At 45.3% G+C, this 25,486-nt stretch overlaps 2 protein-coding genes across 4 annotated transcripts in view; one reads left to right on the top strand and one right to left on the bottom strand.

The window, feature by feature from the left end:
- The window catches only part of LOC135371058 (procollagen-lysine,2-oxoglutarate 5-dioxygenase 1-like), a 40,836-nt gene that overhangs the window by 5,487 nt on the left and 9,863 nt on the right, over nucleotides 1-25,486 (bottom strand). The window lies entirely within an intron of this gene.
- On the top strand, nucleotides 9,194-23,653 carry LOC135371059 (immunoglobulin domain-containing protein oig-4-like). 2 transcript variants are annotated; one of them, XM_064605035.1, is made up of 4 exons: nucleotides 9,194-9,399; nucleotides 19,068-19,266; nucleotides 20,756-20,905; nucleotides 23,222-23,653. In XM_064605035.1, the coding sequence occupies exons 2-4, from the start codon at nucleotides 19,084-19,086 to the stop codon at nucleotides 23,390-23,392; spliced, it is 504 nt and encodes a 167-aa protein (XP_064461105.1). In that variant the 5' UTR covers nucleotides 9,194-9,399; nucleotides 19,068-19,083; the 3' UTR covers nucleotides 23,393-23,653. The 2 variants fall into 2 exon arrangements, with proteins under 2 accessions (XP_064461105.1, XP_064461106.1); XM_064605036.1 differs by having other exon boundaries at nucleotides 9,194-9,403.

The following is a 25,486-nucleotide window of genomic DNA, read 5'->3' as shown; positions in this document are numbered from 1 at the left end:
CACTGCCCGCAGCACTCTTAAAAATGAACTTCACCGCATAGCACGCTCCCAGCCAACCGGGACACATCGTTCTTTCCCGTGATTTGCTGAAAACCGGGGTCGTACGCCATTTTCGTGGCATTCTGTTGTTCGTACAATTGCCACAAAAATTGCGTACACCCACCGTTTTCATCAAATCGAGGGAGAGAATGTTGGCATGCGAGATGATGGTTTGCTAGGAGCGTGCTACGCGGTGAAGCTTTTTTTTTTTTTTAGAGTGTGGAGCCGGCTGCTTCACCGGCGACGCGTTCCGACGTGATGCAGCATTTGTCTGAGCACTTGTGGATCACATTTTGTGCGAAACTATTACCTCCTTTGCCACACACACATGGACGCGAATAACCGTACAACAGACCCGTCCAGTAAACCTTGGAGCTCTTGCTGCTAAGAGCTGTTGCGGCAGTTGCATCATACATAGCCTTCTGCTAAGTTCTTAAACCGGGGCTCAAGAACCAACAGTATAAAGCAAAGGTGGATAATATTGAAGCCGTTATCAATCTCACTTCAGGAAGTTAGTTCACGTTTCGTTCATTTTCCTTATATATATATATATACATTATTAACCCTCTCGAGAAACACGACGGAGCCGATAATGGCAAAGAACCTCCCCGACGGCGTAGTGGAGCAAGAAGAAATTTGATCCTACTTGAAGGCAAACAATAAAAGTGTAAAAGCGAGGGAGTAGAGTACCGTGAACGACGCTTTTCACCTCAGGAATTTAAAACACAATTTTCCTTGGCGCCTTTGCTGTTCCTTTTTCTACCGTACTTAATCTTGTTCCACATTTGAAAGCCCATTACTAATCGCCTCCTCAAGAGAGAGAGAGAGAGAGAGAAAAAAAGAAGAATGACAAATGGAAAGAGAGATGTAGTTTCTTTGATAAGTAAAAGACACTTACCCTTCCCAGTGTTGTTTCATACCAGCAGGGTTCACTTACAATTTTCTCTATCTATAGTTTTATGTTCATCGTTCTATTATAATTCAATTTTATGTTTATAGTTTGTATCATAGTTCTAAAGTACAACAACAGTTATCTCGCGACGTAAAGCCGCGGATTATCAATTACGTAAGCACAGATAAGGCGCGTGTACACTTATTTACGTTTAACTGGTGCTCATTGATATTTTCTACGATTCTCTGCGAGCTCCAAGGAGGCGTACAGCGTTTCGAAGCCTTCCAATCATTCAGATTCACTCAAAATTATTTGCGTAGGCACTCTGCCTGTAAAGCGTGCTTTACCACACGTGTACTCACAATGAGGCGAAGCCGCCTTATAGAATACGGGGGCAAACGCACGGCAGATGCATTTGTGAAAGTGCGGACGATGGGGATATAAAAAAAAGGAGCTAAAATTAGAGTGCAGCGGACAAGGACAAGCATCCTTAGAAGACAAGGGCAGGAACTAGCCTTCATACAGCCTATTACGGTGCCTCATACATTTGCGTATTTCCAGAACTAACAGTCAATAATGGGAAGTCTAGCACTCGCAAGTGAATAAGATAAGTATTTAAAGAGATTGAAACATTCGAATAATTCATTTTACTAAAAAAACAAGCTTTCGGAGCTTTTTTTTTTTTTGTAGAAGAAATTATTTGAATGTTTCAATCTCTTTAAATACTTATCTTATTTACGAAACCTAACGCAAATGAGGTTTAATTAAATTTTTGGTCATCGCGACAAGTCGCGTACTACCGTTTCTGCGTATAAATTACTTCGGGCAATAAATCGGTTAGAATTGCTTCCTTGGCGATCTCGTTTTGACCCACAAACAGAAACAGCCGGCGTTGCCACCATGCCAGGTGGTGACGCCTCAACGCACTTTCCGATAACCCTTTCTCTTTTTCTTTTTTTTTTCCCTTCTTTGCAACATGCACATTATCCAGTTCACATACGAGGGTGGTTCCATAAGTTTCCGGCCCGAGGCAGAACATGCGCGCGAATTTGAAAATGCGATTAAGGACGCGTGGCGCCATCTGTTTGAGGGCCGGAGCACCACCCTCAACCCTCTCCATGCTTTTGCCGGTTGGAGAGCGGCATTTCAAACAGCCAGGGTGCACTCTTCAGTTAAAATGGAAAAAATCGAGTACCACGCTCTGATAAAATTCTTGACAAAAGAGGGACTTTCGCCTAAAGAAATTAAAGCGCGACTGGACAACGTGTACAGGGAAGCCTCTCCGTCGTACACAACGGTAAAAGACTGGGCTAAGCAGTTTCGACTGGGGCGAGTGTCCATTGAAGATGATCCACGCGTTGGTCGTCCAGTGGAAGTGGTGACACAAGAAAATTTGTCTCTTGTCGAGGAGGAAGTGCTGAGCGACAGGCGTCTGAAGGTGAAGGAAATCTCAGAAAGGCTGGGGCTTTCCAAAACAACCGTTTTTCGCATCATCGGCGAGGGCCTTCACATGAAAAAGGTCAGTGCGAGATGGCTGCCACGACTTCTCTCGTCAGTTCAAAAGCAACAGCGCGTCGTCTGTGCCAAAGAGTTTTTGGAGCTCTGTCAAGAGAACGAAGAAGAAATATTGAAGTCAATTGTCACAGGGAATGAGACTATGGTGCTCTACTATGAGCCCCTTTCGAAAATGGAGTCGATGGAATGGCGCAAACCAGGAGAAGCACCCCCAAGAAAAGCCAAGGTCACACAATCCACAAGGAAGATCATGGCAACAATATTTTGGGATTGTCACGGGATCATCCTCATCGACTTCAAAGAGAGGAACACCACAGTGAATGCGACTTATTATGCTTCACTCCTGCACCGACTGCGAGACGCCATCAAGGAAAAGAGGCGCCGCAGGTTGAGTCGAGGTGTCCGGTTCCTCCAGGACAATGCCCCTGTCCACACGGCTTCTGTTGCCAAGGCTGCACTGAAGGAGTGCGGCTTCGAAGAAATCCACCATCCACCCTACTGTCCAGACTTGGCACCGAGCGACTACTTCCTCAAACTTGAAGAGGGATGTCAGAGGACGGAGATTTCAAAACGATGGTGATGTGCAAGAGGCAGTTTTCCAGCCTTTTTGCGGACAAAGCTTCGGACTATTTTTTCAAGGGGATAAGAATGCTGGTTGAAAGGTGTCAAAAGTGCATCGAAGTTAAGGGTGACCATGTCGAAAAGTGATACACTTGTTTCGTCTCTATGACTATTAAAAATCGGTCGGGCCGGAAACTTATGGAACCACCCTCGTATATTGTCCGCGTCAATGATTCGCTGAGACAAGGAAACACAGCCAATCGAAACATCAACAGCGCAGCTCAAAGTGCGTCTGGGCATCTGCATCCTGTTCTATAGCAACAGCAGGTGGTTATTCGGAAAGAAAATAACACGTTGCATGTCCCCCGTGACGTTTCATTTTTCGCCCGTCTCGCCGTGGACTCTGCGTAAAAATTGGAAAGCGCGCACAAAGTGGGTCGTTTGTCACGGGCCGCCTACACAAGTACCACCGTTCAAAGAAATGCCACCGACTCTTTCCCTGCAATTCCGGTGATTGGTGATTTATCTCGACAACCCGGAGTACAGTCCTTGTCCTTCACTCGCGATTTCCTCACACAGAGCGAGGCCCGAATGAACGTAAGAAATATTCGGGTAGCGCCGCGCGATGTTAGAAAATTATGAGTGCTATTAATTGAAATTGAATAGATGAATGGGATACGCCTTGTTGGGATAGGGCCGGTATTATTGACGGGACGAAATGTGGGCAACTTTTTTTTTTTTTTCGAAATCCTATTACTTCCTCTTAAATATATCAATCAATATCAACCATATATCAACTAATGTGACGTATTTGGTAGCATCCCTGACCAGAAATCCGAAGGTCCCAAGTTCGAGTCCCAGTGCCAGCACATTTCAATTTTCATCCGCATCCGAGCGGATATGGAGTATACCGTACATCCGCAAAAATTGCGATCGTGTACTCTTAAAACAAAACTTCATCGCAGAACACGCTCCTAGCTACGCGCTTTTTGCTACGATCGCTCGGTGTCGCGCTCATCGATGAAGAATCTCCAAGCAGACGACACTGTCTTCTGCATACCGCGCCTGCAAACTGAAAATGGATGATGCGCCAAAGAATTGGAGGCTAAAAAAATATTAATGAAATGAAATAAATGAAATTGTACGTCGAGCCGCTACTTCGTAGGTTGTTGTAGTACACGTCTCTCACAATGCTTTCGTTGTGGGTGCCCCCAGGTGGCTCTAGCGTCATTCCTCTAGAGGCGAAAGTTCAAATACGTACTCACCCCTGTGAAGGCGCACAGAAAGACGGCAACTGTCCCGCATAAGAATCCGAACGTGGCCACACTTTCCAGACGGATGGCAACACCGTTCCTCCTGAAGTCGGCCCATGACGCATAACTAACTCCCTACCTCTATCTCACTCCATTCTGCTGTCCGCTCTCTCCGCCGCCAGTATCATAAAAGTATGTGCAGCCAGGGAAGATAGAAATCGACCTCGTTTCGTTCCGCTTTCGAAGCCCGCCAGCAAAAGTAAGCGGCCGTCCCTTTTTATTGGGAGCGCAATAACCGACCGCAACGAAGACGGTTCGGTTCATCAAGGCGTAAGTGTGGCTGGCATGACAGATCGAAGATCAGCCGCCTGACTGTGTTTTTCGGTCTCGTCTTATCTTCATGGCTAAGCGACGGAGATAAATGAAGCTGGCAGTTCGCGTCTCTTCCTTTGGGCGACCGCCCGAACAGTTAACTCCGATCGAAAATCCCTTCCTCGCCCCTGCGGACCAATTCACGGAACAGGGCTTCCGCGCAAAGTGAAGTCAACCAAAAGTGCTTTCGAAATCAGCCCACCCTTATCGGCCAGCCAGAAGTATAGAAGCGCGCCACAGCTGAGACAAAATGAACGTAGAGAGAAACGCTCTATAAGGGGTTGCGTTACAAAAAGGATATGGGGACCCTAGTTCCATTCCGTGCTGCTGGCGTTGGAAATACTGCTTTAGTACCCTGCCCCATTCGATTATGTTGGGGGATTTGTTCAGGCTGATCTCGATCAAATTATATATCCCCCTCTCTCTCTTTTTTTTCTTTATATATACTTTTTTTTGCCGTTATCTCATTTATATGTGTATCTGGGACTTTTTTGTTCTGGGAACGGTTTCTATTCTTTGCAGTCACTCTATCTTCTCGGCCTACACTGCAATTTTTCCGGCACCTTTCGGCGTTAAGAGAACTGCTTGTGTAAATAAACAGGCTGTTTTTGTTCCGCAGGCTCAAGTAAAAGATGCAACCACAGTGTGGAAACTGGTGTATGCGAAAGGCTCATCTGAAACGGAATTAACCCCCCCCCCCCCCCAATGGTGTTTTCGGTAGAATATGCCCTTGGAAGCGGCGTATTTTGCGGAATACACTATTTAGAAGTATATAGTGACGTCACGAATCTTTTCGCGAACCTTAGGTCAGCAGTCGAACCCCGCTGCTTCGCGAGGTACGACGAACTTTCGAATTTCAAGTCAGATTCGCTGACGTTCGCAAAGGTTTGCAGACTTGGGCCTTTCTCGTGAAAAGTTGAAAGTGCTGTGACTGATACAGGTCTTAAGACTGAAATGTCTGTTTGTCAAACATGACAAAACGTTGGTTTGGCTAGTCAGTACCAGCGTTTCAGAATGGGGTCTTCCATTCCGTTCCAATTCCATTCCGGGGAATGGAGATGCGATAATTCCATTCCTTTCAATTCCTCGGAATGAAAAGGTATGGTCAGTTCCCGCTCCTGGAATGGCTTGGCAACCCAATTCCATTCCGTCAATTCCCTCAATAAAAGACAAGGACCGGTAACCATACTGGCAAGTCCAGCAGTGCTAGAGGAGATTGACATTACCAAGCACGGAAAAAGCGCAAAGACAAGGTTATTTCACTCTTGACCGTGTGCAGGTGCGGTGCAAAGGGTGCGAGGGTAGAAACCAGCACGTCGAAACCAAAACTGCCGCCGGGGCACCCAGACCATTCCATTCCCATTCCCAGGACAGTTTCCGCCATTCCAATTCCAATTCCATTCCTGGCTCTGATAAATCTGGAATGATTCCGGAATCATTCCAACTCCGGAGTGGCAACCCCGCAACCCTGGTCAGTACAAGTTCACGATGAAACGAGCGCAGCACGGTGAGGGACCGAGAAAGAACGACAACCACGCAGGCGCTTACTGGCCACTACGGAAAGTTTATCGAAAACAACAGTTCTTATAACCGAGACCACAGGAAGTGCAATCGAGATTGTAATAATGCACCCGCATCCATCAAACCTACCCCTTATGTCGTCTGTCTGCGTCTGCTCCGGAATAGTTCAAAATCGCACGATATGAAGAAAAGCGACGCACAGGAAAGCACGGTTGTTGTAAGTCGGCGTCTCAATCGCGCCAGCAGGTGGCTCACGTTATACGTTTTTCTTTTTATGTTTTTCATGTTTTCATGTGTTTCATGTTTCTTGTTAGCGTAATAAATATATAGCACGCAGGAAAAATATAGAACGTCACGATCTAAACATATACCACAAGTACTTGGCTACTTTTCGATTCGTAAAACATGCGTCCGTTTCCGGTAGGGAGATCGGCGCGCATGCGCAGTCGAACTGCTGCGAACTTTTTCGAATGTTTCGAAGAAAACTTTGAATTTCGCGATCTTCTGCGAATTCGAACCTCAAAAGGTTCGCTACATCTCTTTTTTTTAAAGGATGTTTTACAAAACACACTGCTATATGGTGTGAAAGTTACGTCACGAGGAAGCGTGCCATGGGACAAGACATTTACATCACAAAGAAGTCTACAAGTATTGGAGTAACCCGACCCGACCCGACCCGACCCCGGTCTAAAATCTCCGTATTTTTCATTCTAATCTACTCTAATCTAGAGATAGAAAGGACGCTGAGTCACAAAGCGTGTGGAAAACACACCATTCCTTACCCCCAGAGACAAACAGGATTCAAGGAACGGCCAATCTCACCATTGTTTTCAATGGTAATACAATGTCCGTCTAGATCCCTCGCTAATGAATTATGCGCGTGAAGGTCCTCAGCATGACCATAGCATCTCCATCCATACCTCTCTACTTAATCAAATTTCCCTGCACCCTTCATTCCACGCACGCCTCACCTACTTTCCTAAGAGTTGCTTCGCGGCGTTAACACGGAAATACATAAATAAATAAAATAAAAACCTACTTTCCTCGTTTTCTAATCCCCCTATTTACAATACGCATTTTCGCAACGTCACTCCAAAAATTACAGGATGTATGTATACCAAAGAGCAAGAAGAGCTATATTTTCCCCCTCCAATCTGTCACGGGAACGTCAAAGACACTGCCCCAAACCTACACCGACAGAGGGGGAGAGAGATGTGGAGAAGGGGGTGACGAAAGAAAAAGAAATGGTAGAAATCTGCTGTCTTGCAACACTGGCGGTTCTGTAATTGCTTTCCCCGCGTAGCGGCTCGACATAATCGGATTGCAGTCGCTGAAACGTCGACCGCATCCCGCGTGACACACGCCGTTCCACGAGCAGCCAATAGAAATATCGATGCCGGTCACCGCCGGCCAATAAAAGAGCCACAAAGCTATACGGAATGTCGTGCCCCCCCCCCCCCCTCCCCGCTAAAACTGTAATTAATAACCAACGCGTTCGTTACGCCGTCCGCGCCGCATCAATAACGTTGGGTACGCTACGAGTCATGAAAGATCTTTATCGTTCCGAAATTGATAGAGTGTCATCGAAATGGCAATATTCGTTTCAATCACTATCATTATATCGTTTATACGCTCTGGATGATGCTGGCATCTGCCTACATTGTGTACCCTATAATGGGGAGATAAAGAGAGAGAGAGAGAGAGAGAGAGAGAGAAAGGAGCAATGTTAGTACTTTGGGGGAACTCAATACCTGGAAGTTCTGAAGTGTCCTGCTTTTCCGACGACTGTAATATTTCGTGTGTTCGTCTGTTTGTGTTTCAGCCTCTGAACAGTTGATTGATTGATTGATTTGTAAAAGAAAATAATGGAGATGTTAGTCCCCAGCCACTCCGGAATGGCTACTCGTCAGAACAGTTACTCACCATCGTTTTGCTATGTTTCGTGCTTTCTGCGGTGCTGGACAGTAAATTAAAGTAAAGCTGGGGAAAGTAAAAAAAAAGAAGGTTTAGGGGACAAAAATGGGGAGTAACATCAAGCTATAAGGGGACTATACTTCTAAAACGGAGCTACACCAAAATACATGCTGATGGATCACCATTGCACAAAATGACATTGCTACCACTAAGGACTTGTGGAAAACGCGAGCAGTACGTCTTTTTGTGACAACTGACGCAACTCACTGTCACAAAAAAAGCCATACATTAGTTTTTAATTCTACAGATATAATAATGTACACGTGATGGCGTAGGGTAACGGGATTCCTGCGGTGAAGCACCTCACACTCTAAAAAACAGAACTTCACCGCATAGCACCACACGTTGTGTGCCAACCTTTACCACGAATGGTGGGGTTGTCCAGTTCTAGGTCCAAGGTTCAGCCAGAGAGGGTAGCGCGCGCCTTTTTCGTTTTCTTTTTGTTTTTTTTTTTTTTGTCAGTTATTCATGTACCCAAATTTACACAAAAAAAGGCGTACGCCTCCCGTTCTCAACCAATGAGGGACCAGAACGATGCCATATTTGAGACGGTGGTGTTATGCGGTGAAGATCCCTTTAATATCCATATTTGTAAGCACTTCCCGTCGAGCCTTCTTTGTAACGCCCATTTTAATACATTCGTGAGAGTCGTCAGCAACCGTGAAGAGGGACCTTCTCGAAGATTCCTTCCTTTTCGTAAGCCCTCTCATTAGGCTCTCCCGAGAGAACCAAAACAAAACTGAGCGTACAGAATACGAGACAGCATTTCGTTAATGTACTCCGCTTTAACGAAAAAAAAAAAAAAAAGAGAAATAAAAACGTTTCTCATAGTGCGACTGGTATGGTGCACCGCATCAGACGCCGAAAAGCCTGATCCGCGATTTTCCCAAACTGGCAAATATCGGCTGGCGACGCATGCGCACTGCGGGCGAAGTGCAATAACTTTGTGATTGGGGGCCTCGGTGCTCCCGAGCTTCCAGCTGGGGAGCAAAGAGGAGCGCGTTCGTTGCCTTCTGCGCATGCGTCCACGGGAAAGGTTCCTTCGAAGCCCAGGTATCGGCGCCGCGCACAAAATCTGGCGCCAAAGCGAGACGGACTCGCGTAGTGAAAGCACTGTGCAACCGTACCGAGGAGATACCTGTAACGCGGGTTGAAACGCCACGTTCTTCGTCGACAGCAGATATACGCCGTTTCTTCGGCGCTGCGTGGTAGCTTTTCACCGGTGCGACACCCGCGCTTGGAAAACAAAGTACTGCGCACATCGACGAAGTTGTAAGTACGTTGGTTCTGACATTCCTTGAGCGCGAATCGTGTTCGAATTGCTAAGTTGTGTAGTGCTGTCAAATAGCACGCGAATACTGATGCGTGGGAAAATCTTCGCGTGCTGTGGTCAAACATCGTGCATTGTCCCGTGATGTGACGTGATAAAGAAAAGGAAAAAAATGGGGATGTGAGTTACGACGAAGTCGAACTGGCTACGCCAGCAACGCACCATCTCGGCTCTATATTGGTTGGATATTGGCACTACGGGTGCAATATTAGACCAGTATTTAGTTTTTATTTTATTTATTTATTTATTTCCATCGGTGGATGGGAACCTGGGTATACTGTCAATATGCAGCCAATATTGGGCCAAAGTGTTCTTGAGGCCTTCGAGTCTTCAATAGGAAATCGACAACCACGAATAAGAATACCCGCAAAGACGTAGACATGCTTCGACGTAGACATGTTTCGCAAGCTGCCTATGTGTTCTGCTTGCTATAGCAGCAGATACGATTATAGAAGAGACCATACAAAGTGCGCGCTTTGCACTTGAGTTACGGCTGTTAGTTCTTCGTCGCGCGTACCAGAATCCAATGGCATTGTTGTGAGCCAGAGGCTACACAATCGAGAACGCGCACCTTACTCGAATTCTCCGCACATTTTTATAATCGTATGGTTCGACACGCGCGAAGTCTGCCTTTACTTGTAGATTACGGTGATTTCCAGCGCAGATGAGGAGTAAATTTTCGGCTCGGGCATTAGAAAAGTTCCTACACCGGTCGGAAGATGACAAAAAAAAAAAAAAAATCGCTTTTCTTCCGTTATTGTGATCACTCACAAAAGAAAGATGTCTCAAAAGAGAATTCTGATCTCATCAAGAGCTAGAAAAATACATGTGAATAATAAGATACATCCATTAATATTTCGTCTACGTTGTACAATTACAATGTACCTCCAGCGCGATTTTTTGTCAGTTATCGTATTTCATATTCATTTTAAAACACTTTGTTGGGCCTGTCCGTATAAAGCGCGTCCTTGTGTTGTTTCCTATTTTGTTTCTTCTCTACTGTATGTTTCGGTAAATAACATTCAACTTTCAAGAAATTTAATAACAGCACGCTGCAGAAAAATATGCGATCAAGGACACTTATCTGTAGGGAAGGCCACGTACTACGAGTAATTTTATCAAATTTTTACGGAAATAAATTTCATTTCCTGAATTGAACTCCGAAATTTACAAAGTCAACAGAACCTTCTTCTCCTCTTTCTTTCTTTTCCTTTTTTTGCCCGAAAAAGAAAGCGCACGTCGGATTCACCCCACAACTATTACAGAATACATCTACCGCAATGGTGATAGATTTTAAACCTCTCCATATTTTTCTTTCTTTTCCAATCCAATCCAATCCAGATTTTAAAAAAAGTTGCGAAAACCGTCGTATCCAGACGCGCAAACTGTTGCAGTGATGATGCCGCGCATGTCAGACCGTCAGAATCATAAATAAATAAATGCCAACAAACACGTTACCTCGCGTTACACGTGATATTGCTTTTTTTTGTTCGGTAGTAGAACAGTCCGCTTTTGACTGTCGGGACTGACTATCTTCATATTTGCTGCACGTCCCACCAAGCTGTTGATAAAATACAATTTACTAATACTAAAATAAAGAGTAAACGTAAAAATTACTTTTGATTTTTAATACGCACATACACTTTATATACTTATAAACTTTTTTTTTTTTTTTTGCTTGGCCGCTTCCGTTGACGTCTGTCACCGTCACTCAATTTAGCGCGTCAAAAACAAAAGCTTACTGCAGCCGTTCAGCAAATCCACCGGTGCATGGATTGAAACGCACAAAACCAAAACACGCAAAAAAAAGACTTTTCCGAATTTCGTCATTTTCGCTAAAGCCGATCGAGGAATGATGGGAACGAGGGAGGCGGCAGAACTTTTGCGAAAGGAAGGCGCTCGAAACACCCAAGTGATAACGATCTATCCTCTCTCACTCTCTTTTTAATTTTCGCTATCTCGTTTTTATAAGGTTGCGATGCGTTAAGGTCATCTGCATACATAATTAGCGACGCTTAGGAAAGAAGGTGCGAGAGAAACAACCAACGGCAATCACCAGCTCACAGTCGCCGCGCATTTCGTTTTGCTTTTTGGTTGTCATGCGTTGCTCTTTGCATGGCTGGGTGCCTGTTTTGAAAACTCAGCCCAGAAGCTTCACGAACAAAAATTATAAGCAGACTCTCACTGGCAGCGATTTGCAGATAACGTTTTCAGCCACGCCCCGAAGCGTTAATTAGGGAATTATACTTCTTTTTCTTTTCTTTTTTTTTGCCGGGAAAGGATATAGTTTTATTATAACGTGGTATGGTCTGAAGAATGCCAGACAGATTGGGGTACGATGCAGTATCGCAGCACCGCTGGCGAGGCGGTATTGTGTACGTGACTGCTTCACGTGCAACGTGCACCATAGGTGGCGGTGGTAGTGATGAGAGAGCACGCCGTTGTCGGCCTCACATTGGTGGGCAACGTCACAACTAACGCTCTGGGGGAATGTGCGTCCTGGGCCGACTTCTAAGGGAATTTGTTTGTTCGTTTGTGTTTGTTTGTTTATTTTTACAACAAACGTAAAGGTACCATAGCAACCTGACACAGCCTGAGCACCTCAAAAATTTCATACATGTAAATAAGTAAATATATATATACATATGTCTATGCCGATATATGTCTGACAACGGTCACTATAATGGCTTTACCCGAAAATAAACGTAATAAATGATTAGCTTATCTAGTTACCATTTTGAGGTGTCACGAGGAAGTTATTTACAGTGTAATTTGTTTACACCTTTTAGCGCGTAAAAGGTTTCATTTTTTAAAAAATGCATCCCCTTTTTTTATTCTGCAGGCTAGACTGAAATCGGTAGTTTTCAATGGAACACACACCACGAAAATTGTGTTTTCTGTATAGAGTATGTCCTTTGAAACCGTACTTTCCGTAGAGTGCATCATTTATAGAAGAATGTTTTACAAAACGTCCACCCGTATAGTCCCTAGTTTTAGTCCTAGCTTGTTGAGATAGTTATATGGGAGCCAGTCCTTGTGACTGGTCTTCCGCCTCGATGCCAATACACCCGTATAGTGCGGCACCTACACCGTAAAGGTGTGTACCATAGGACGAGACATGTACACCCCAAAGATGTTTTAAAAAAAAAAGTACTGTGCATTCAAACTAAGGACGTCGAGTGGCCAAAAAATTCCCCTTATCCACGAGCTCTCTGATACCTACAGTGAGGTTTTCCGAAGACATTCCAGAAGAATGTCGACACAGTTCCCCCTGAAGTCGGCCCAGGACGCATACTAACCCCCATGTCCCCCACTCCTTCCTGCTGTCCTCTCTCCATCTGTCCACGTCTGTACGCCGCACACAGCCACAGTTGCTTCGCGGCACTAACACCGAATCTAAATTAAAAAAAACTACAGTGATCCAGCAACATTAGACAGACCCATCGCGAAAAGTTTGGGCTACTCTTATCTCTTCGGCACGTAGATGGACCCTACTCTCCTGCCGGCTTGCAAATGAAGATGGACCGTCTGCTAAACGAGTCAAATCCCTCCGGATAACGCCAGTTGGTGGAAGCGAGAGACAGAAGAAGAAGAAGGGAGGGGAGGAGCGCATCGCGAATAGGCCAGATTAATTGAGACTCGCAATTTGGAAATCCTCGCTTTCGCTAAACCTCTCCACTGCACGGCAGACGGTCGCAGACGATAACGTTTGAATATAGAGATAGGTGGCGCTTCGAATGGCGTCCGACAGCGGCTGCAGACGATCGTCTTGAGTGCGTTTCGAAAGGAGGAGAGCGAAAAGTTTGCGCAGACGGCTAAAGATTCTGAATACGATATCCCAGATGTTATAGAGTATTTTGTTTTTACACCTTTCAGCGAAGAAAGGGGTTGTTTTTTTGTAACCGCTTGTTTTTATTCCGCATGCTCGAATGAAAGGTGTAACAGCAGTGTTCGAAACGTATTTGCAATACTCCCGTCTCAAACCGGAATACAGACCTCTGAAACGATGTTTTAGGTGGAGTATATTCCTCTGAAGCGGTGTTTTATGTAGAGTATGCCCTTTGAAATGATGTCTCCTGTAAATTACTATGCCCTACGTAATGGTGTGTTCTGTAGCATATGCCCTATGGCATGGTGTCTTCTGTGGAATATGCCCTCTCAAGCGGTGTTTTTTTTTTTTTCCTTCTTTAGATACATCATTTAGAAGGGTGCCTTACAAAACACCCATCTTATAGTGGAATCCACCTCAGAAGTTGTGTCATAGGATAAGACATTTACACCCGAAAGGTGTAATACTAATAAAACCACGCTGTGAGAGACACTCTATAGAGACTATCCTCAGAACGGCCTCTCTCTCTCTCTCTCTCTCTCTCTCTCTCTCCGGTATAAGGTTTATTCACTGACGTCACCTCGATGCCGAACTGTAGGTCCCTAGAAGTTATGCTCCCGCTTTCATTCGCTGCCATACATGCTTTTTGGATGTCAACCAACGCTGAAAACATGGAAATTACTTGGATATGCTACAAATCACACAGCACAATAACTTTGAAACACAAAATATACGGTGAGTGCGATGTAGGTGACGGCCTGGATGGGACCTACAAGATGGCGGCCGATGGCAGCACATCTAGGCTAGCGACAGTGGCGCTCTCCCGCGCATGACGTTAAGTGAATAAACCCTACAGAGAACCGGCACCACGAATAACGAAACTGATCAGGCTCTGACATCACTTAAGGCGTCGCCGCCAGTGGGCCAGTGCGGGAGGAGTCACGTGTTTATTCCACTACCAATGATAATAGCCGTATAGCTCGTGCTCCTCTGGCGTCAGAGATTGACAACCCTAGCGCCCGTGTTCGATGATTTTCACCTCGCCAAGAAAAAGAAAATAGCTGCATCACTGACCATTGTGCCAAACGCACTTGAAGTCCTGGTCACGTGGTTCTACAACGCGACGGATGGGTTTATAAGGTACCCGATAAGAATATCGCTTTAATACAATTCTTCCCTCCTCCCTCTCTCTCTTGATCAATGCTCTGGCATGCAACAGAAAGCTCACAGTATGTAATGAGCAAGTTTTTCGTTATTACAGCCAGAAAGAAAGACTGAATTGTTACTGGTTGAAGACCGTTACTCCACTTTTAAAAATGAACTTCACCACACAGCACGCTCCTAGCCGACCCATCATCCCGAATGACAACGTTCTCTCCCCTGATTTCATGAACACGGGGGGGAGGGGGGCGTACGCTATTTTTGTCGCAATTATTAACTGCATTATGTCACAAAGATGGCGTACGCCCCCCGTTTTCAGCACATCAGGGAAAAAACGGTGTCATTCGGTATGACGGCTGGCTAGGAGTGTGCTAAGCGGTGAAGCTCTGTTGTTAGAATGTGGGTAAATACTATCTACAGTATTATCAGAGCTTCGCAGTGCACATCGCCCAGATGTTCCCCCTCATATTTGTGACGGCTTTGTGCCATCTTCCTCGCTGTCAATACTGGACCGAGATGCCGAAACGTGGGCTATAGCGGTAATTCTGTAGACAGCGGTCCGGAAATAACCTCCTTCCTGTGTCCGGATAACACGACGAGGCCGAGGAGGCCGTTAACGATGGCATTTTGTCAACGATCTGACGGGAAAAGTAGCCGGCAATTTTACAGATAACTGGAACAAGTCCGTGTTCGTTGCACAACTCCGCCGTCTGTGCAACAAATCGATGCTGATTGGCACTGCGACTGCCAGTTCTGTCGCTATTTGCAGGAACTTGGAAGTGAACGAAACCGAAAGGTCGGGTCGTCCGACTTTCATTCAATGCTTCAACGCGATCCTGGAGCACAGCACTCTTTATATTATTTTATTTTTTGTTACTTTCCAGGTGTAAACGTCTTGTCTGGCACGTACCGTTGTAGCCCAAGTTTATTTGTTTTGTTTTAATCTTGCACACCTGGGATTCTTTAACATGCCCTGAAATCTCAACACACGGCGCACCGTATTTAGCGTCCCCTCGCGGATGACGCCGCGTCAATGGACATCATTCGCCACCACGTCATGGAGAATGACGACGGGCAGAGTTGTGATGCTGAATGATGGCCAATGATCTTCGTATTTAGCCTCCCTCGCGGATGACGCCGCGTCGATGGCCATCATTCGCCATTACATCATGGAGAGTGACGACGGGCGGAGGTGTGATGTTGAATGATGGCCAATGATGTTCGTATTTAGCTTCCCTTGAGGATGACGCCGCGTCAATGGACATCATTCGCCATCACGTCATGGAGAATGATGACGCGCGGAGATGTGATGCTGAATGATGGCCGATTATGTTCGTATTTAGCGTCCCTCGCGGATGACGCCGCGTCAATGGACATTATTCGCCATCACATCATGGAGAATGATGACGCGCGAAGATGTGATGTTGAATGATGGCCAATTATGTTCGTATTTAGCGTCCCTCGCGGATGACGCCGCGTCAATGGACATCATTCGCCTTTACATCATGAAGAATGACGACGGGCGGAGGTGTGATGTTGAATTATGGCCAATGATGTTCTGTGATGCTGAAGTCGCATGATGGGTTGTGATGTTGACGGGCTACGACGTTCATATGACACGATGAGCTTCGAGTAACGCGCACCATGATGTGATTATGAATGAATTTACAGAAAAGTGCTGATCTTTGCCCAAGAGCGCTGGGGAATTCAGTCGACTGACTCGACCGAAGCGCCACACGCCCGTCAACTGCGGTTTATACATGGCAGATAGTTCTCACCTAAACCACCTCATCCTATCGCCTTATCTCCGCTATGTCGACCTCCCTTTTAGGTCGATATATGCTGCTCTACATGCAAAGGAGAGATTGCGTAGACTTTAACGTGTATAAGCGTGCCTAATGAGATATCATTTGATAACGCTTACTGCATAATCGCACCGACGACGTATTCTCAATACGCAGGATACGCTGGAGAACTACGAATTCTGGTAAACGTGTAAGCGAAATCGAGAGGAATATATTACGTATATCCGTCTCGCCGGCAGTCACACACATGTGATAGCTTCAGTTCTGCTGACGATGGGTGTTCGTGCTCGACGTGCTCAAAAGCTGCAGGGCAATAAACAGAAAGAAATTCGCGCATGAATTCAGTCTTTTCACTTCTTGTAATCGAACCCCGAGGTAATTGCCAACTTCGCGATTCGAAACAACAGCAAAAGAAAAAAGAAAAAGACGAAAGTGCGCTCTTGAGTCGCGTGTACCTTTTTCATTTCCAGGAGAAAATAATGGGGGCACTTCCTTTGTAGAAAAGTAGCTTCCGTCTCGCTTGAAAGAAGGTTCGCCCGAATTTCGCTTTTCCTTTCAAGAGCACGCACGTGCCCCGGAGGTCCAGACGGCAACCGTTAGCAACCCCCATAAAGCGGTGGTGGTGGTGGTGGTGGTGGTGGTGGTGATAGGGCCCCATAAAGCGACGTCGTGCGGCCACAAGCAGATGACCAATCTCACCGTTGTTGTTCCAAAATCCATCATGAAATACGCGAAATAAGAGGCCGGAATGACGACGTTCCTCACTTTCATACGACGGCTTTTTCGTTAGAAAACTGAGATGCCGGTCGGCTCCTAATAAAGTGTCTATGAATGACGGCAAGGTATTGGAATGACCGAGGCTGCTGTATGGGAAGCAGCAGTAATATTAGTACTCCCGGTAATACTTTTGAGCGTTTCTATTGTAGTGCTTATTCGCTGAGTGTATTTGTATCTGCGTTACAACACACGAAACTGGATTATTACACGTAATATCTACCCGAGTCACATCGTTATCGCGCCCCGATTTTTTAGAAAACGGGGGAGTACGCTCCCTTTCCTGACAATTTCCGTAAGTGTGAAAAGACGCACGACTCCCGTTTTCAATGAAACAACCCACGTCAACAAAACCCGCAGCCTTAAAAAGTATTTTAAAACATGTATTTCATAAACAAACTGAATATACCGCGGGCTCCGCCTAAGGGTGCTGCAAGCGCAAGGTTTCCGTCTTGGGTTGCGGCAGTGAAAACCCCATTCTGAACTGCTGCATGTGCGTAGCGCAATTTGTGAAACATGATTCAATAAAGAGGAAGTTGAGAGCCGGAAGCTTGCGCAGGTGGGCTGTTCGACGCTGGGCCTGGCTGTTTCTTTCCCTAGCTTACTTCTTTCTTTCTTTTTTTTTCTTCAAGAATGGAACATAAACCAAGGTCTGGATGCGGGGCAGTTAGTGCATATCTTGCAAGATGATACAAAGCAGCCGAAGAATCCAAGGACATCCAAAACTCATCATACAGTGCAAATGAGCTTAACCAGCAGTCGTGCGCGCGCGCGCGGTGTGTGCAATGTATACCACCTTATGCAATCTTATCAGTTGATTCATTAATTCGACAAGTTAAATAAATAGAAAATATGTCTGTATTAGGCAGAAACATACAAATATGACGGCAGTCACCGTGCGTGTTAAAAAAGAAGAAGAAATATATAAATAATACGTCAGTTTCGTTTCTGTGAAGCCCGCGGATGTCTGCATGAAACAAAATCAGACTGCAGTCAGTATATGGATGAAAAAGAAAACGGTTTAATTAATTTTTCCGGTCGCATGACGTCTAAAGGCAATGGGGGGGAAAAAAAGTGGAAAGAACTGGCACACATAAGCGAATGCGCCGGGAATGGGAGAACCCATTTTTCGCACGGCTGCCACCGCGCCACTGGGGATTCCGAACTCTTCATCCTTCAAATCTTCCATCTTCGATCTTTCTCGTGCTTGTCTAGTGTGCTATGTTGCGAGAATTCGTATATAGAGTTTCACCGCTGACGTCACCCTCTTAGAGGGCGCTAGCTGCGACAAGGCCAGAGCGCCTCCACGACGTAAGTCCGGCTAAGTTCGTTTTCGGTTTTCGTTTGCTGCCATATATGCTAGACTATACTGAGGCTGAACACGTGGAAATCACCCGGATATGGCACAAATGACATTCACACAATGCAAGAACTTGTGAGCACCAAACGAACCGTGAAAATGAAGAGATTTGAGTGAATGGCCCGATCTCAGGGCCTATATACCCTCGGTCCCAGGAGTTCCTCTACGAGTGACGTTCTTACGTTCCGACCAATAGCATCTCACTGTCCAGCAGAAGGGGGGTTTGCGAGAAGGAACGTCCTCCTTGACTCTTTTTTTTTTCCTTATTATTTCGTGTTAGCGCCGCAAGGCATCTGCGACTATTAGCAGGATACAGACGTGGAGAGATGGAGAGAGGACAGCAGGGAGGTGTGGGAAACAACGGGGGTTAGTATGCGTCCTGGGCCGACTTCGTGGTACGTGTGCACCTGTGTGCGGCTTACCCCTCGTGATACGTACGCCGCCCTATACAGTGAACCCTCGTTAATATGACCCCCGATAATCTGACATACGCGCTTTACGACCGTGCTCCTGGGGAACGATGCAGTGAAACCTGTGCAAATCCCCTCTCCCCCCCCCCCCCCCGTTAATATGACAATTCCGCATTATGACCAAAATTTTCGGGAACGACCATGGTCATAATAACGAGGGTTCACTGGAATGGAAGATTACAGGAGCGTTCGAAATGTGCCTTCATTGCAGGAGATCGCGCCCTTCCATGTCCCAGCGACTCCTGGTGCTCTGGCTGACGGTCGCAGTACTGGTGTTGCTGCTGGCGCACGCTCAGGGTGCCAAAGGTCGAGGGGGCAAGAGGGGTCGGGGACGGATGCGGTCCTCGGGCTCTGCCAGGTACATTTTCTACACCCATCCGAAACGGAAAGAATATTACGACAACCCAAACGTAAGTCTCGTATGTTCTTTAACAACACACAAGAGCGCAACGGTAGTTTATTAGAAATTCCAGAGACGTTTTGACATTTCGTCGAATCGTTCAAAAAGGGACTAGGAGTGGACCTGGGAATGCTTTTGCCGTGCGAAACATGGTCCCATCGGACCTTATCCATAACGTTAAAATATTCCTCATGAAAATTACTTTATATAGAGCTGTGTGTGTAGCTTATAAGTGCGGCTTTCTGATACAGTGAGTACTGATCGGTACAGCTTTCATTTCACTCTGTAAAAAGCTGTCACCTTGATGTTTACATAGGCTACTTGAAACTAACGCGAACAAGTATCCAGCGACATAAACGCAAAAAAAAAATCTACTTTCATTCCCAGTGATAACAAAAAACAAAAAAAAACTATGCGTTTACAGTTGCGCTGTAACAATCGGCACAGTACAAACACGCCTTCCAAGAAGAATCCAAGTCGGTTGGAACAAAATTAAGCATCCGATTTACAGAGGGTGGCTCTACTGGGGCTGCCGACTAATGAACTCCGTGGAGATTGCCTTTCGCCTTTAATAGGAGGCAATGAAAGTTTCTGCCTTGGGTGCAGTATAGCCCAAAGGAATCAATACGAGTGTGTGCCTACATGGACTGCCAGCTGGCACTACAAGCACACTTATATTTTCTCCCTTTGTAGAGCACCTATCCCACGTTCGGTCAGACGAAATTAAAGGGACAGCCGCCTCCAGAAATGTGCTTTTGAAACGGCCACCACAATGTTCCGTACTGTTCGACAGCCAATTTCGCTAACATTGAAATATCAATTGCTTTCCATCAATTTTGGCAATGTTCTCTAAAATATATATATATATATTTAGATGCTAAATAAATGAATTTTATAGAATAGCGTTGCCTTTGCAGCTTAGGAAGCTCCAGCGGCAACGACATCAACGTGGCGTATGTTCGCAGAGCCAATCACAACACAGTGCGCTGTCGGTTGGCTTCCTTCAGCGTGCGTTCTTTCCGAGTTTGTCGGTTTCGGTTTTGCACTGTTACCGAGTTGCCAAATACATGTACTTTGACTTACTTTGTGAAAGTTACTGACGTGACTGTGTCGCAAGGAAAACTATGTTACGTTCCTGGTTGTACAAAAATGTCCGCCGCTAATCCAAAAGTGACATTTCGCACATACATTCTGGCTATACTGAGACTCAATGCCTGACTGATAATCGTGTTTGTTATTTACCCATAGCAAAATATTGAGTTAGGAGCATATTTCCAAACGGGCTCACATTAAATGTGTTAAAATCAGCTACAACTAATAAGTGAAGAGAAAAAAAAAACACCCCAGCGTATATACTTTACGCCTCTGGAAAATACTCAGTATAACCGTAAAATCTTCTCTGCTCTACTGTTTACTGCTGACGAATGCAGACTGATCCGCAAATGGCAAAACTGCCTATAGGTGTGCAAGTCCTTCACGATCAAGACTTCCTTTTTCAGGGGGCTCAAATCGAGAAGGCATCCCACTTCGACTACGAATTTTTCCTTGGCCATAAGATCGTCTTCATCTGCGTGGCAAAAGGAGTACCCAGGCCACGAATAACATGGTACAAGGATGGTATCGAAATATTTGCTCATCCGTACATGCAGGTAAGATTCGTGAAATGAAATCGCAGGGCATTCGTGTATAAAAATTTAAGATCAGCAACCTAACGTAGGTATGTCTTCGTAAATTTTAGCAGTGCATTTAATGTCGAAAGCTGCATCATAAGAATTCTGGCATGAAAGCCCGCATTTGTTGGTATCTAAACGAATTTCTGCACGGTCCTCAAGGTTATTGATTTAGTAACACTTATCCATGTATTCACATGAGCGACATCCTCAAGGAAGATTCTAATGGAAGAAAAAGCGAACAATGCTCACGGAGCCGAAGTTCCGTCCGTAGCAGACGACACTTAGCAAATGCCATATGACACCGTCAGCGTCTTTTCCTGTCGTCTGCTACGGAATATATTGTGGCTGTGTCGCAGGATATTCCTCACGAGCCGTGTTTACGTGAATACAACGCAAGCGTATCGAATCGAGTCGAAACCGGAGAGAAGACGATACGCCACCGTTTACATGGATGCGCATCGGGTCCAGACCGGAGGTGGCGCCACGCTGTGTCATATCAGAAAGTTAGAGGAGCACTTCCGCAAATACTGCCGTTTCCGGTGTTGCGCTACCTTCGCACCGAACGTCAAGAACGTAGCATCTATGCAACATATTCAAGCGTACTTCAGAATGAACTCTGCTCTACGGCTGCAAACCCTTCTGCTTCTGTCAATGTAGATTAAGCTACACATCCAAAACGGAGCGTGGCTGGGAACTCCCTAATATCACCATTCTGTCATCCCGACTAGGAGTAGCAGACGATGCAACTAGCCCGCAGCCGAACGCCCCTTCCCATATTCCTCTCTTCTTCCCTCGATGCGCATAGTTTAAATAACAGCAGATATATCTGTGTTACACAGGGTGTTTTTTTTTATCCTTTACATACTTTTTTTAAACCGTGTTTGCAGCACTGATGCCATTTTTGAGGTCAGGTTACGCGGCCAGGCAGACATCGCTTGGGAAAGCGCATGAAACTACCGGTCGACTAAATTACCTAGAATTCATTTATTAAAGTTTTGATTAGATGTTTTTGCAAAAAAAAAAAAAAATGAGAGACAGCAGTATTGGAGGCAATTGTTATTTGAATCCACCGCTTCCTCAAGAATTCTGAAATCAGCACCGTAACAGCAACAAATAAATATAAATTGCCAAACTTTGGTATGCAAATGAGGCGAAACCAAAACTGTGCACTTCCTGAGCGCAGAAACGAAGTCGCTTCGTCTTCTCTGGACCGGAAAGCAATCTATCTGGCCAACAGATCCAATCAGCTCGATCGCTACAAAGCACGTGACCCTCCGACGCGAACACCCTTTCCCTCTTTTTGCGCTCGAGAAGTCCGTGGTTTCAGTTTCGGCTCATTTGCATTTAGCAAACCTCGTCGATTTTATTGCAAAGTATGCGCTCATTTCAGGATATTTAAAAAATAGGATGGGTTTAAGTAACGGCTGGCTCCATTTCTGCCATCTTGGATATCCTCGAGACCATCTGATTAATGAGTTAATTAATGAACTTCAGGTAATTAGTCACCCAGTAGTTACATAATATTTCTCGCAGGATGTCTGCCTGCACCTGCCACACAACCCACTTGTGCAAAGTGGACCTAGGGAGCTCTTATAGCTTTAGCTCTATAGCTATATATTCAAAAATGCCCGTATATCTGCTTGTAATTTGTGTATTTGTCGGTAATAAAGTTGCGGGTAAGCATCAGGCTTCTGACCTGAGGCTTCTGCTTTGATCCACCTTCACCAAACTGGGGGGATTTCGCATTTGGATTGGATTCTTTAAAAAAGTTCCCACATTTGGACTAGTAGCACTCCAATTTGTCCAGCAACACTGTTTCAGTGCTCTGTCAATCATGGCTGCAATACAAAACAAAATAAGAGTAATAATGAAGGAAGATGATAATTTCGGATGCCCCTATAATAAAAATCAGGCGCAAAATTATGCTAGACGGCAAACAAAGGGAGCAGGATGTCTTACGTAACTGCTCGATTTGGATCCTACGGCAATCCAATACAGCAATTCAAAAAAAAGAAAGAATAATAATGAAGGAGGATAATAATTTCGGATGCCCCTATAATAGAAATTGGGCGCAAAATTATGCTAGACGGCAAACAAAGGGGGTAGGACGTCTAACGTAACTGCTCGATTTGAATCCTATGTCTGCAGAAATATAACGTTGCGTGTAGTGTTCCCAATATGTAAATGGTCAATGCATCGCAGAGCATCCTGTCAACTTTCATACACAGCGCAGCGGAAGCACGAACTGTTTTGGTTTAATCTTCTCTCTTCTGTGCCGTGTTGTTATCGCAGACGCTGTTGCAAATTTCGGAGTGGCAGTTGGAAGGTGACAGGATCAAGAGCAAACTGGAGATTGACCCCGCTCGTCAAATGGACTCTGGAAATTATGAGTGCCAAGCGGACAACAAGTATGCCATTGACAGCCGTACCTTCAAAGCAGACTTCAGCACACTCGGGAGTTAGGAGCACAATATAGCACATTACCGTAGCCCTGTCATGCATGCAGCCGGCTCCGTAGCTATGACGAGAACAGGGAAACATGCCTCGCAGGAACCACATACGATCACTCACATCCCTTCATTTTGTCTTCTCTAAACGAGGTCCAAATAAGGTACAAGGAAACAAGAACAGATGGGCCACTGTGACCTGTCAACGTGCACATATCACAAGACCATATATACAGTCTGAGCTCCTTTTCTTTTTTTCTTTTTTTTTTTTTTTTTTTCTTTTCATCCTAGAATAGCTTGCATGCTTTAAAAAATCCTACTCAGGTGCCTAAGATTTAAGTGCAGGCTGCTTCTCTGCATACGATCCAGAGGGGAGGGACAGCACAGTGGAGACTTCACTCAGCATTCAGCTCCAACCACGACGTACTAGATTACAGCGACCATGTCATACGGACCCCTTCCCAGCGCCGCATTTGGAGGCTAGCGGTGGCGCCACTCATCGGCACGGTTATTGCTTCCTCAATTTCTACAGTACTCTGTACTTTAGCTTACCGTAGTATTTTTGTACAAGCGGTGGATGCCCCACGAGAGATGCTTCCTTTTAAAGTTGATTATCATCATCATTCTACACGTTTTCATAGGAACTGTTGCTGTCGTCTGCTACAGTAATCGCGCGTCCGCCCTTCTGCACGTTCAAAATTCAAATTTCCACCATCCAATCATGATGCGGATCATGCGGGCCGATGAGTAGCGTCCCTAGCGGACCGTGCAGACGGGCTCCTCATTGGGCTTGCCGATTATGACATTGACGCTATAATGTAGGTCATGGTTCCAACACATGAGGAAAGAAACAAAGCTGTGCAGTCTGTCCCCCTCCACTGTTATCTTCCACTAACAAGCTATACCATGAAAAACTGTATAAATTTACCCAAAATTGTGCTCATCGGCAATGTTTTTCTGAGGTGCAGTCGAGCATTCCGTTAGTGTACTCACTGCACTATTTCATTGCATCTTTTTTTTTTTTACCACCATAAGCAAGGGCCCAGTGGATGCGATGACAAACCAATAGGGTACAGGCTACAGGCCTCAACAAGGCAGTCTTGGACGGTAAAAGCTGCAAGGTCACATGAGCATGATGTTTGTTGTCTTCCGAGGCTCTACGGCAGTAATCAGACGACAATCTCATGCATACCAACAGTGAACAGAATATGAATATAGAATTTTCGTCAACTGTTAGTGAATTCTTTGCCGACCCCCTCAGAGTTGATGCACCCCAAGACATTCATATTCCCTTCATATTTGAGGCTTTAGACATTGAGAAAACAGAGGTGGCCCAGTCTTTGCACAAGGAAAGATGTTTCTTACACAAGGTGCTTCCTCAGAGTAGGATTAGTGATTAATAAAATGTAACAATAAAATTTTTTGTTACCGTTGTGTTTCTCCTTATCTTTCTAACCAATTATAGAGTTTCCACTCCTAAGGTAAGTCTAACGAAATTTTTTTGTGAGCTGGGGTATTGTAAACCACAGCGTCATCTATCGTTCAGTCGTGGCTGGTCAAACATCACTGTGTCAGATTCCACAAAAAAGGCAGCTTCCATGGTCAACACCAGCTGAACCATTAATAAGAAGCAAGGTGGCTGTTTCCGTGCCTCATTTGCTAACATCTTTCTGTCTCTCTCTCTCTCTAGTAATTTGTATCGGGGAAAGGTGACACACGAATTTTTGTCACAGTTTCCATTTTCGTCACTCCAACGTCTCTGTTTCCATTGCCGATACCAACGTTTCAACTTCACCTCTGTTACATTTCAGAGAAAGATATCTCTCTTTTTACAGAGCTGCAAGTAGGTATCCCATTGAGCTATGTCAGCAAACCCCCCCTCCCCCCCCCCCTTTTTTCTGCCAAAGTGGTGACTTACAGTGCTTAAAGCAAACACATCACACAAGGAATTTCGTTTTGGAAATCTCACACCTTTTGGGACCTCAAAAAAATCTGTAGGTGTCTTGATCCCGTGAAGTATATACATAGCTAAAATTCAGAATCCAGCAACTTTATGTGAACACTGCATTAGTAAAATATGATCATTCAATACCTGAATGTTGTTGCCAAT

Source organism: Ornithodoros turicata, chromosome 10, assembly GCF_037126465.1.
Source record: "Ornithodoros turicata isolate Travis chromosome 10, ASM3712646v1, whole genome shotgun sequence".
Lineage (NCBI taxonomy): Eukaryota > Metazoa > Arthropoda > Arachnida > Ixodida > Argasidae > Ornithodoros > Ornithodoros turicata.
This window is presented reverse-complemented; position numbering and strand designations above follow the sequence as displayed.

Coding starts and splice junctions, on each gene's coding strand:
- LOC135371059 (XM_064605035.1), top strand. CDS start 19,084: ATGTCCCAGCGACTCCTGGTGCTCTGGCTGACGGTCGCAGTACTGGTG. Junction 19,267..20,755: donor AATATTACGACAACCCAAAC/GTAAGTCTCGTA, acceptor TTCCTTTTTCAG/GGGGCTCAAATCGAGAAGGC. Junction 20,906..23,221: donor TTGCTCATCCGTACATGCAG/GTAAGATTCGTG, acceptor TTGTTATCGCAG/ACGCTGTTGCAAATTTCGGA.